We start from the raw sequence: 13,300 nt of genomic DNA, 5'->3' as shown, positions 1-13,300 counted from the left end.
TTTATCTCGACTCGAGGATCCGAAACCCGCAAGGAAACTCCTTAAGCCGTGAGAAGGCCGTGGGCTTGGTTCATGGAACCACCTAGTTTTCTACATTCTAGTTTTTATGTAATGCCTAGTTTTCTTCAAAGTCTAGCCTAGTTTTCTCCCTAGTCAAAACTAGTATTCATGCACCTAGGAAATAACACATCACATTAAAGTGTAGCCTTGGAGGTCAAGGAGAATTCGGCCTATATAAGTACCGACCATTCTCATTTGTAAGCATCAAGTATTGAGTAAAAATTCACTTGTGTGATAAAATCGTTGTCACGAACCCCCTTTGTTTTATTCGACGCATTTTCGAGTAATACCCGATTATTCTCAATAGGTCATGAGAATCAATCACCATTGGTCTATTTATAGGTCTAGATCAAGCAAATATCCCATTTATTTACATTATACTTCACCTCAAGTAACACGAATTGATCGGGTTGCACCTAGTGCATTCGGCTCCTTCGTTTATTTGTAGCACAATTAAAACTTCCGTTTGTGATACGTATCAATTGTGGTATCAGAGCTTTGGCTCTTGATTTCCATTAATCGAGACGATCCGAGGGTCTTGATTTCTTATTCAAAAAAACAAAACAAAAATGAACTTCGATGATCCTAATTTTCTCCAAAGTCTTAAAGACGCATTGCGAAACATTCCGGAGTTTAACACACGTTGGAAACCACGTCGGAGTGAACGGGATGGGGAAGAATTCAAGGTGAGTGAACTACCTGAATTCGTGGGAGGCGCAGATCCCGAGGATTACCTCGAATGGGAACGGAAAATCGAACGTATGTTTGAATTCAAAGGCCTTGATGAGGAGAAATGCTGCAAGTACGCCATTCTGAAACTTAGTTGAGGAGCTTCATTGTGGTATGAAGGCTTTAAAGCAAAACGTGCTTGGGCTGGAAAGGAGAAAATATCATCTTGTGAATCTCTAAAAAGCAAACTACGCAAGAGATATCTACCAGCGACTTATAGGCTTAGAACTTATCGTAAGATCGCTGAACTTACCCAGGGGGAAAACGGGGTCTCTAATTACATCAATGAGTTTGAGAATCTAGCTCTAATGGGAGAATTGGAGGAGAGCGAAGAGTTAAAGATGTCTCGATTTCTTCGTGGATTAAATCGTAATATAACCAATTCGGTTGAATTACAATCCTACGCTGATTTCGATGCTTTATGTAACCTGTGCCTAAAAGTTGAAGCACAAGGAAAGGCTAAACTTGCGCCGACCTATGGTGAGAGTAGCCGAAATTGGAGGATCGAGGGGAAATCCGAGTAGTCGTGTTGTCAAGACTACTTCCAAATCGGTTTCCACTCCTAATCCCGCAACTAAAATACCCACTCCTAAAAAAACAAGTCTATCCAAAGTACGGTGTTTCAAATGCCAAGGATTCGGACACTATCAAAATGCATGTCCAAATAAACGAACAATTACTCTGAGGGATGGTATTACTTTTCGAGATGAGTTGTTTGATAAGGAGGAACGATTGGGTATGTGTTCAATTTCGAAGAAAAAGAAGAGGAGGGAGACGAGGAGAATGTCGAAACTTACGCCGCTCCTAACTACGATTGTGCTTTGGTTCTTCGAGCTTTGAAAACTTAATCCACGCCAATTGAGGCGGAACAAAGAAACCAAATATTTCTCACCAAGTGTCAAGTGAAGGACAAGTGGTGTAGCCTAATCATCGACGGAGGCAGTTGTACTAATGTGGTATCAAAGAAAATAGTGTTGGAATATGTGTCCTCCGACAATAATGCGATCACGACTGTTGATCATGATGATCACATGTTTAAATCTCATTATATAGAATACAATTGGGAAGTAATTTTGTTACTGTCAACTGGTCAACATATATCGGTAATGATTGGCTGACTAGAGTTTGACATTACTGTCGTGTGACGGTGGTGATCAGTTGACCCCCTAGGTCATACCAAAAGGGCAATACTCTTAATTGATTACTTAATTAATCGTATAATGTTGCGAGTTAATTAAATTTCTTGAAAATTGACGGACGATTTTGGATGTAAAATTTACGTATCATATTGAAATGTGATTAAATAAGATACGGTCTGAGTAATTGAATTGTATCATTACTCGGATGAAATAATTGTTTAATGAAACAATTAAATTGAATGAATTGTTATAAATACAATCAGTTGTAATTTATAAATGGTAAAATATTTTGGCACAAGTAATTATAAAATTACTAAGTCGATTTTTGTATGTGACGTATTTTTGATAATACGTTGATTTTTAATATGTTAAAAATACATAACAAATTTATGTCACACATGACATGTGACATATTGACAATTGACAAAAATAATATGGAATCCATATTATAGAGTGGGCCGAAAATTAGAGAGATTTAAGCTAATTATATGTTGTTTGTAATTAGTGGAAAGCATGATGATTGCACTAGTCACTAGCCATGCAAGCCTATTGTTCATTGTGAAGAACAACTTTTCCATGCATTGGCTCCCCTAATGCCCTCCTCTTACACGGTTTTGAGAAGGCAAATGCTATCATTGTTTTTCCATAATTTTACCTAATAATATACTAAGTGTAGTGTATTATTCATTCATTCATTCTATCATCCAAAATACAATTTTAGAGAGAATAAAAATCTCCTCTCTTTCTCTCTAAAAACCGAAATATTCAAAGTGTTAAAAATATTTTGGTTCAATTTTCTACTTGATTAATATTATACTAGTATTTGTAATATTAATCAAATTAAGAGGAGCCTTGGGTATAAAGCTTAGGGAGAGATCTTATACTTAGATCTTGTTCATCCATAAGGAAAAGCTCAAGATCAAAAGAGAAAGGTGATCCCTTTTGTGCCCTTAAATCCGAAATCCACAATGTAAGGACATGATTTCTCTTCTATTATATTAATTGTTTGCATGCATAAAATCCGTTTTAATTTTATGACAAATTAATTTAGACATATATGAGTTTGTTAATATGTATATGAATCTACATTTCCTTCAATCGGTATCATGAGCCACGGTTGTTTGCATGCAAATTGGTTAAAAGTTTTTCCGAGTTATAAGAATAACAAATAAAACTTGTAAAATTTGTGTTATTATGATATATCACGAAATTATTACATGCATGTTAATATTTCTGGTCCTAAAGTGTTTTGGGATATTTTGGTTAATTTTTCGGATTTTTATTGTTCATAATTTACAATAATGGCATTTAAATGTGATTTTATGAGTAAAAATGTCATTTTTGGTCTAAAATTAGCTATACTTCGAAATTTCACTTGGTTTTTGGATATGTTGTCACATATATTATTTTGAGATAACCTGTAAATTTTCATAATTTTTGGACTTGTTATGCTCGAAAAATGAATTTTTCATTATTAAATTCGGATTTAGGTGAAAAATAGGTTAATATGAGTTAAATTTCGAATCTGGTCATAGAAAATTAATATGTTGTCACATGCAATTTTACAAGATGTGTGTAAAATAATTGGCTATAAAGAAGTCTTTTTGCATGATTTATGAATTTTTGAAGAAAAATAGCATAAATAGTGACATTATTAGTGAAAATTAATAAAACATAATCTATGACTTAGTAAAAACGTCTAATGTTGCATTTTATTATATTTTTCAGATCTAAAATTGAAAAGTTAATGAAAATAATTTTTTCATGTTTTTATGATTATTTTATTATAAATCGATAAACCGCAACATTGTTTTTCCGGTAAATTTTCGAAATTTTTAACCTAAGATTTTGAACATTATGAGTGTCATGGAATTTTTCCAGAATGTTCATGAATTTAAATTTCAAATTTTGAATTTATTTGAAATTTTGTGATTTATTTGAAGTTTAATGGCTTATTTTTGTAATTTTTGGTCCATTTATGAACAAATTTGTAAATAAAGGTTAATTATGGTCAAATTATTAGTGAAGACTATATTTTGAGTCCTAAAAGGTTAGGGTAATTAACTTATGCATAAATATGAGTTTATGCATTTTTGTGATTATAAAATGTTGAAATCACGCAAATCCGTAAAAACCGAGTAATATACGATATTGGCTATTTAAAGGCGATTTAGCATAAAATTGAGCATGTTCATACATATTATAATGCTGCATTTTCTTTATGATTGTCATAATTTTAATTTATGTAATTTTTGAATTATGTAATTTTACTTAGTATGGCTTTAGATTTAATTGGTATTTCCCGAAATGTATGGGAATATCGATTCGGTTGTAATTTTTATTGTGATCTCGTATCACCGTTTTGTAATTTAATAGATTTATTTTATTTTAGTTACAAATGTATAATAGGAAATTATGTAATTTATTATGTAATTTTATTCATTCCGGAGTTCCAAAAGACGGATTTCTTCAAGAATGGCGATACATAAAGACGGTGTTACCTCGAGATGCGTGCCACAACCGAAGTTCAAGGGACCAATGGAGTTGGTTTCCGAATATGTAATAGTTAAATAGTTTTTCTATTTTAGGAAAGGCCATACTAGGATTTATTTATCTTTATGCTTGCATTTTATTTTATGTCACATGCATCGCTAAATCGCCATAACTAAACATGCATTGTTTTTTATCGAGTTTATCGACCGTGTCAATTAGAATTATCGTAGTTCACCGCTTTAGTTCACTTAAAACGTGATAGATAATAATTTGACATGACCTCTCGCTAAAACAATAAATTGAGACATAGCCTTACCAAATAGTAGAAACCATGAAAACCTATTTCGCGAGGGAGTGCACTCGGCTACCCCGGGGTACAAACCTTGTTACGTAGGGGAAGTGGGTGATGAATGTTAATCCACCGAATTCATGTTGATAAGGGATGTATCGGCTACCCCGTGCCCAAGTTGATGTGGGTTTAGATAATGGACACATTTATTCGAAATTTGGATTGAACTCAACAAAAGTAATTGATAAGGGTTGCATCGGCTACCCCGTGCCCTTGTTGATGTGTTTTGGGCTATAGATAAACATTAGAGTAATTTTATCGACCAAGAGTTCTAAAAGTAGAATCGATTAAAAGGTTAATCCACTGAGTTATATTGATAAAGGTTGCATCGGCTACCCCGTGCCTAAGTCGATATGAATTTGGGTCTTGGAATCATTTGTCTAGTTGGGTAGAGGTCACTAGAAAATGCATAAAACTTGTTTAAATCATACATTTTTACGAGTAACATTAAAACGATAATTGTTTTACTCCTTATATTTTGTTTTGTAGACCACTTCTTTTTCATAACAAATGGCAACATCAACACCAACTCCTAATGCTACACCACTTGCTACTTCATCTTGGCTCCGATGCTTTATGGATCGATGTAAACTTGAAAAGAATGGGTCACATTTCTCCGATTGGGATACCCAACTCAAATTAGCCGCCGAAGGTGACAACAAGCTTCGTTACCTTACCTCGGCCTCTCCACCCGAACCCTCCACTAGGTCCACCGCGGCCACTAGGGAAGCCTATGAGACTTACCAAAAGGAGTCCGCCGCAATGAAAAATGTCTTAATATTTGCGATGGAGGCGGACCTCCAAAGGAGAGCCTTCAAAATGGGCAATGCTAATGAGATTTACTCCAAACTTGTGACCATGTTTTCACAAACTCCGCGGATCGTCCAATATGAGGCGGCCGCGGCATTCTTTGATCTCGACTTCAAAGAGGGCCAAAAGGTTAGCCCTCATGTGCTCAAACTCATGGAGCTTGTCGAGACCTTGAAAATTCAAAAGGTTGAAATCCCCAAAGAACTCATCGTAGATAGGATTCTACACTCCTTGTCCAAAGTCAAGGCATATGTGCAATTCCGGGTGAATTTCAACATGCAAGACAAGGACGTGTCTCTTGAGGAGTTGCACAAGTTACTTGTGCAAGCCGAGAGGGACATGAGGTTAAATGTGAACCCTCCCAAGGATGTGCTTAACATAAGCACAAAGAGTAAGGGGAAGTTCAAGAAGAATGGGAGAAAGGGCAAGAAGCAAGCTCCCACATTCACCAAAGCTAAGTCTTGTGAAGCAAGCACCTCCAAAGTCAAGAAGGGTCCTCTTGATAAGTGCCATTATTGTAATGGCATGGGTCATTGGAAAAGAAATTGTTCCAAATACCTTGGTGATATCAAAGCTGGAAAGATCACTCCAGTAGGTAAATGACTAACCTTCTTTTATGTTTCTAAAATTCAACTATGGTATTATGATGCAAAGTTGTGATAATGTATCTCCCTTTTTATTGTAAATAGGGCCTCCACCAAGCAAAGACAAGGGAAAAGAAAAACAAGCATGAGAAACCATGGAGAAGCTAAGGATAGCTTTTGTGGAGCTTTGTTTTTCATTGTCTTATTTTAAGTTGTGTTTTGAATTTTTAGAACTTTAAATTTCCGTGTTCGACATGGAAAAGTATTTTGGATAATGAGTTGTATTTTGGATGATGGTGACTTGGTTTGCAACCCAAGTCACCCGTTTTATCATTTATCCTTTATGTTCTAAAATTTCATCTTTAAATGCTTGCGTTTTGAAACATAAGATTATTCACTTAAGGTGATCTAATAGACAATTATAATGACGGGTTTCATTATATGTCCACATGCTTAAAGCTTGTGTATGATCATTTATAAAGCAATTTTGAGTATATGAACTCTCTTGAAGGAATGTCAATCACCAAATACACATATGAATTCAATAACAATTAGTCTACCTATAAGGTAGTTCTCCTTATAATTCAACATCATTAATTTGTGTCTCATATGCTATCTTTGAATGTTTAGTGTATTTATTCTAAAGATAGAGTGGGAGAAAAATGAGGACACAACACACAAGGCAAGATAAAATTGTGTACTTGTGTATATGAAGATCTACGCAAGAGAGAATGATTTGAATAAAGGTATATCTATTTACATAGTATGCCGAAAAGATGAGATCTATGGTTTCAAGATAGTTCTATATGACTAAAGAGACCAAGTGTAGTAATCATAAGAGAATTTTCTCAAGATAACTACACGAGGAGACCAAAAGAAAGTTTTGGAAGGAAAATGACTAATGTAAAGTCTTAACAAGTTTTTGACTAAGTTTATGAAACATTTGACCAATAGTTTCAAACCTTGAGATTTACTTAAGAGCCTAAATGAATCATAGTAACATACTAGTTATGATCGAGTTGCAAGGATTGATATACCGACATCTTCAATGGCCAAAGTTTTAACCACGCAGATGTCATGCTTAACCTCACTATGAAATGGTTAAACCTCCTTCCAAAAGGGTATTTGCGAAGGATGTATTCTAAATATTGTTTATATTTGAAAATGACATTACTACACATCATTATGACATGAGTGTGTTGGAGATTTAAAATCTCTTTCCGTAAGGTTGAGATGAGACCACTTCAAAATAGGTATTTTGAAAGGATATGATGGGAACATATATGGTTTTATCCTAATAACTTGGCAATGCAATTTATATTACAATTCTTGATAAATTTCGATTGAGAAGTCAATTTCGAAATGTGTAGAATTGAGTGGGAGTTAGGAAATTCTCATGTGAAGACATGGAATTTAGTGGGAGTTATCATCTTTTGAATTTTACGACTCATCACTCATTAAAGAATGACGAGCTAATACCTTCTTTCATAAAGAAGCTTTTGAGTTTTCAATTCTGGATGAAAATGGACTGTGATGAATCCAATTACATCAAGGGATGTTGGATTAGTATTAAGAGATACACATCATATCAACATATACATAGGTTATTCATATGAATGAAAATGGGATTACCATTAGCAGTCATGGTAGTTCATTGAACCTAAAAACGGTTGATCTCATGATTATTAGTAACTAATGTTTCCGCCATTAGAATAATCATGTACATGTCCAATTATGAATCATATGCATAAGAGCATGATGATTGATTAGTGAGCCATAATAGAAACGTCATGCATTCCCAAGTAGAATCCGATGAGCGATTTCAGTGTTTGACGGAATGTTCTATTGTGTGTCAAGAGGTTGCACATATTGTAGAAAATCCGAGCACATATGAGGATTTATGAGAATCCCAAATCTTTCAAGCCTAGGAAGAGAAATGAGAAGTTTTGGAAAGATGCTTGGTTGAATAAGAGGTTATTCAAAAACAATCTTTCCTAGTAAAGCTAGGACTTGTGAGAAGTGCTAAGCTAAATAATCTTGTCAATTGTTACAAGATTCTACAAAACATATACCTAGTGCATTGTGTGTGGATGGAATACTTGATCGGTACAAGTTGTATTATTCATCGCAAATTCGTTCGTTATGAGATGATCGATAAGAAAGTTCTTTCAAGTTAAAGAACCGAAACCAAGGTTGGGAACCTTGATGTGTACTTGGTAAGATTCATGCTATGAAAGAGAACATGAATGTGAAGGAGATGGCAAGTGTAAGAAGTTTGAACACATGGACACATGGCATGTTAAACTTCTATTGCAATCAAAAGGTGGTTACACTTATGATATACATCACAAGGTTGTAATATGATATTGACTACCCGAGTGTGATGTCGACATTTGTCGTTTGAGTTATTATTAACTCACTTTGTACATTGTTATATCCAAACGGGTTGTAGAGACAATTGAACCCCGTTAAAGTGAACATGGATTAACATTGTTTTTGCCCATAGTTACTTATATGAGGTGACGTCTCGAAGTGACTAGAGTGTGATGCGATTGATGGCAAGTTCAAGTGCCATAGAGTCATGTGAGATGACTAGTCGATCACATAGGCAGATTGTTAGGAACTTTTTGTCGGGCCTAATGACCGCTTATAGAGTTCTGGCAAATTTATATAGCCTGGTCGTGGCGAGAGCTAGTATAGTATTCGAATGAGTCGATTCTTTTGACTAAAGACTATTCTCCTAAGATGGCACAGTTTCAGATTAATTTGATTTGTGTTACTACGACCTTCGTAAATGGGGTCAAATGGGCATATTTTGGGTTATGATGGCTGTGGCTAGTCGAAGGGAATGAGTGCGATAGGAATTGTCCACCCCTAGTCAGGGTTATAACAATATCTCAGGGCCACTCGAGGAGTAATGAACTGGAAATGCGTGGCCACGCTCGGATGGCATCCAGAGTGGATAAATCCGGTCAATCAGTTATTCTCCAGATCGAGGAAACCACTCTCGATATGATCACTTGCAAGTACGACCTGAAAGACACCTTGCACTGAGTGGGAGATAGTAATAGGACAAGAGAATTGGTGACGCACACTTGTCGAGGACAAGTGGGAGATTGTTGGAATATGTGTCCTCCGACAATAATGCGATCACGACTGTTGATCATGATGATCACATGTTTAAATCTCATTATATAGAATACAATTGGGAAGTAATTTTGTTACTGTCAACTGGTCAACATATATCGGTAATGATTGGCTGACTAGAGTTTGACATTACTGTCGTGTGACGGTGGTGATCAGTTGACCCCCTAGGTCATACCTAAAGGGCAATACTCTTAATTGATTACTTAATTAATCGTATAATGTTGCGAGTTAATTAAATTTCTTGAAAATTGACGGACGATTTTGGAAGTAAAATTTACGTATCATATTGAAATGTGATTAAATAAGATACGGTCTGAGTAATTGAATTGTATCATTACTCGGATGAAATAATTGTTTAATGAAACAATTAAATTGAATGAATTGTTATAAATACAATCAGTTGTAATTTATAAATGGTAAAATATTTTGGCACAAGTAATTATAAAATTACTAAGTCGATTTTTGTATGTGACGTATTTTTTATAATACGTTGATTTTTAATATGTTAAAAATACATAACAAATTTATGTCACACATGACATGTGACATATTGACAATTGACAAAAATAATATGGAATCCATATTATAGAGTGGGCCGAAAATTAGAGGGATTTAAGCTAATTATATGTTGTTTGTAATTAGTGGAAAGCATGATGATTGCACTAGTCACTAGCCATGCAAGCCTATTGTTCATTGTGAAGAACAACTTTTCCATGCATTGGCTCCCCTAATGCCCTCCTCTTACACGGTTTTGAGAAGGCAAATGCTATCATTGTTTTTCCATAATTTTACCTAATAATATACTAAGTGTAGTGTATTATTCATTCATTCATTCTATCATCCAAAATACAATTTTAGAGAGAATAAAAATCTCCTCTCTTTCTCTCTAAAAACCGAAATATTCAAAGTGTTAAAAATATTTTGGTTCAATTTTCTACTTGATTAATATTATACTAGTATTTGTAATATTAATCAAATTAAGAGGAGCCTTGGGTATAAAGCTTAGGGAGAGATCTTATACTTAGATCTTGTTCATCCATAAGGAAAAGCTCAAGATCAAAAGAGAAAGGTGATCCCTTTTGTGCCCTTAAATCCGAAATCCACAATGTAAGGACATGATTTCTCTTCTATTATATTAATTGTTTGCATGCATAAAATCCGTTTTAATTTTATGACAAATTAATTTAGACATATATGAGTTTGTTAATATGTATATGAATCTACATTTCCTTCAAATAGTGGATAAGTTGGGTTTGGAAACCACGCCTCATCCCAAGCCCTACGCATTACATTGGCTTGATGACGGGAATAAGGTGAAGTTTACCAAACAAGTGAAAGTGGCTTTAATTATGGGATCTTATGCCGACAATATTATGTGTGATGTGGTGCCGATGGATGCGTTTCATGTACTCTTGGGGCGTCCTTGGCAATTCGATCGCAATGTCATACACCGTGGTCGAAGTAATGAGTATGAATTGGTCAACAAGGGTAAGAAGCTTATTCTAAAACCAATGGCGCCTAGTGCTATCTATTCTATGGGCACCGCGCCAGGGAAGGCCGCTAGCATGTCTATATTTGCTAGTGAACAAAAAGTTGGTAAAGTCATTAAGAAGGGTGGTTATGTTTATTTGATGGTGGTCAAGGCGATGCCAAGTGTTGGGGTCGAGAATGCTCAATTAACAGCACTCTTGAAAGAATTCGAGGATGTTTTCCCCGAGGAGTTACCACCGGGTTTGCCCCCTATTCGTGGGATCGAACATCAAATCGATCTCATTTGTGGAGCTTCGTTACCTAACAAAGCGGCCTATCGATGCAACCCAATAGAAACAAAGGAGTTACAACGACAAATTGAGGAGCTAATGGACCAAGGTTATGTTCGTGAAAGCCTAAGTCCATGCGCCGTCCCTACTCTCCTTGTCCCAAAAAAGGATGGAACTTGGCGAATGTGTATTTATAGTCGAGTCGTGAACAACATAACTATCAAGTACCGTTTTCCTATTCCAAGACTTGACGACATGCTTGATGAGTTACATGGTTCCGAGATCTTATCTAAGATCGACTTGAGGAGTGGTTATCACCAAATACAAATGATGGAAGGGGACGAATGGAAAACCGCATTTAAGACTAAACATGGGTTATACGAGTGGACCGTCATGCCATTCGGATTAACTAATGCTCCAAGTACTTTTATGTGACTCATGAACGAGATACTTAAACCATTCTTGGCAGATTTGTGGTCGTCTATTTTGATGACATCTTGGTTTACAGTCGGAGCGAGGATCATTTTAAACATCTTCGAGAGGTGTTCGACACACTCTGAGGGCAGAAACTATATGGAAAGAAGGAGAAGTGTTCATTCTTGGTCGAGAGTGTCATCTTTCTCGGCTATGTGGTCTCTAAAGATGGAGTTTCAGTGTATCAAACAAATATTAAGGCAATCAAATCATGGCCTACTCCTAAATCCGTCACGTAAGTCCGGTCATTTCAAGGACTTGCTTCGTTCTATCGAAGATTTATTCGGGATTTCAGCACCATCACTAGTCCTTTAACCAAGTGCTTGAAAAAAGGAGCATTTGTGTGGACTGAGGCTGCTCAAAAGGCCTTCGAGACAATTATCCAAAAGCTTTGCGAGGCACCATTATTGGCACTACCGGATTTTACAGAACCTTTTGAGGTAGAGTGCGATGCAAGCGGTGTTGGAATTGGAGCCGTATTGGTGCAAGGAAAATGACCCATTGCATATTTTTCTGAGAAGCTGAATGAGGCAAGGCTCAAGTATTGCATATACAACAAAGAGTTCTATGCCATCGTGAGAGCACTTAATCATTGGAACCACTATCTTCGCCCAAATCACTTCATCTTACATTCGGATCATGAATCATTAAAGTACATTAATGGGCAGCAGAAGTTGAATCCGTGACGCGCCAAATGGGTAGAGTTCCTTCAATCCTTTCACTTTTCTTCGAAGTATAAGGGTGGTAAAAGCAATGTGGTGGCCGATGCTCTTTCCCGACTCTATTCTTTATTGAATGTGCTCGACATTCGCCTACTGTTATTTGAAACCTTGAAGACTTACTATGAGAATGATTCTGATTTTGGGGAGTTGTTTGTGAAAAGCAAATTAGTAGCACACGACGAGTTTACAATTCAAGATGGTTTTCTTTTCAAAGGAAATAGGCTTTGTGTACCTAAACATCAAGTTCGTGAGTTATTGATACGAGAAGCTCATGGAGGTGGACTTGGTGGACACTTCGGTGTCAATAAAACTTTGGAGATCCTCAAGGAGCACTTCCATTGGCCTTGAATGCAAAGAGATGTACAACCTGTGGTCCGGAAATGTGTCACTTGTCATGTTGCGAAGAGTACCTTCAAGCCCAGGAATACATACCATTACCTATTCCTAGCCGGCCATGGGAGGAGGTGTCCATAGACTTCATTGTTGCTTTACCTCGTACTCAAAGGAGTAAGGATGCAATCATGGTTATGGTGGATCATTTTTCCAAAATGGCTCATTTTGTAGCATGCCACAAGACGGACGACGCTAGCAACGTGGCTTATTTATACTTCCGAGAGGTACTCCGTCTCCATAGAGTTCCAAAAACAATAGTCTCTGATCTTGATTCCAAGTTCTTACGCTACTTTTGGAATACCTTATGGAGGAAGATAGGCACCAAGCTGTTGTTTAGTACGTCTCACCATCCTCAAACCGATGGTCAAATGGAAGTGACAAATCGAACCCTTGGTACATTGTTGCGTGGTCTCGTGAGCAAGACTCAAAAAGATTGGGATTTAAAGCTCGCTCATGTCGAGTTCGCTTATAATCGGTCCCCGACATACGCAACAAAGCACTCTCCATTTGAAATCGTGTATGGCGTGAATCCCTACCTACCACTTGATCTTATTCCTTTACCCGAAGACGAACTAGTGCATAAGGATGCAGAGGCAAAGTTAAAGTCGATGATCAAGTTACATGAGCAAGTTCGAACCAG

The 13,300-nt window shown here is 36.4% G+C and overlaps 1 protein-coding gene across 1 annotated transcript; it reads left to right on the top strand.

Moving 5' to 3' along the window:
- Positions 1 to 629: 629 nt before the first annotated feature.
- LOC141619986 (uncharacterized) lies at positions 630 to 12,615 on the top strand. Its single transcript, XM_074436976.1, has 6 exons — positions 630 to 819; positions 910 to 1,269; positions 10,551 to 11,492; positions 11,580 to 11,745; positions 11,841 to 12,021; positions 12,382 to 12,615. Exons 1-6 carry the CDS (start codon positions 630 to 632, stop codon positions 12,613 to 12,615), a joined length of 2,073 nt encoding a protein of 690 aa, XP_074293077.1.
- Positions 12,616 to 13,300: the final 685 nt, after the last annotated feature.

The sequence above is a fragment of the Silene latifolia genome, chromosome X (assembly GCF_048544455.1).
Source record: "Silene latifolia isolate original U9 population chromosome X, ASM4854445v1, whole genome shotgun sequence".
Classification (NCBI taxonomy): Eukaryota; Viridiplantae; Streptophyta; class Magnoliopsida; order Caryophyllales; family Caryophyllaceae; genus Silene; species Silene latifolia.
The sequence above is the reverse complement of the archived record's forward strand: the minus strand, read 5'-3'. Positions and strand labels throughout refer to the sequence as shown.

Excerpts from the sequence above, each read along its gene's own strand:
- LOC141619986 (XM_074436976.1), top strand. The coding sequence starts at position 630 with ATGAACTTCGATGATCCTAATTTTCTCCAAAGTCTTAAAGACGCATTG. Across the intron at positions 1,270-10,550 it reads TAAACTTGCGCCGACCTATG|TGGATAAGTTGGGTTTGGAA; the intron begins GTGAGAGTAGCC and ends TCCTTCAAATAG. Across the intron at positions 12,022-12,381 it reads GCGGTGTTGGAATTGGAGCC|ACTTACTATGAGAATGATTC; the intron begins GTATTGGTGCAA and ends GAAACCTTGAAG.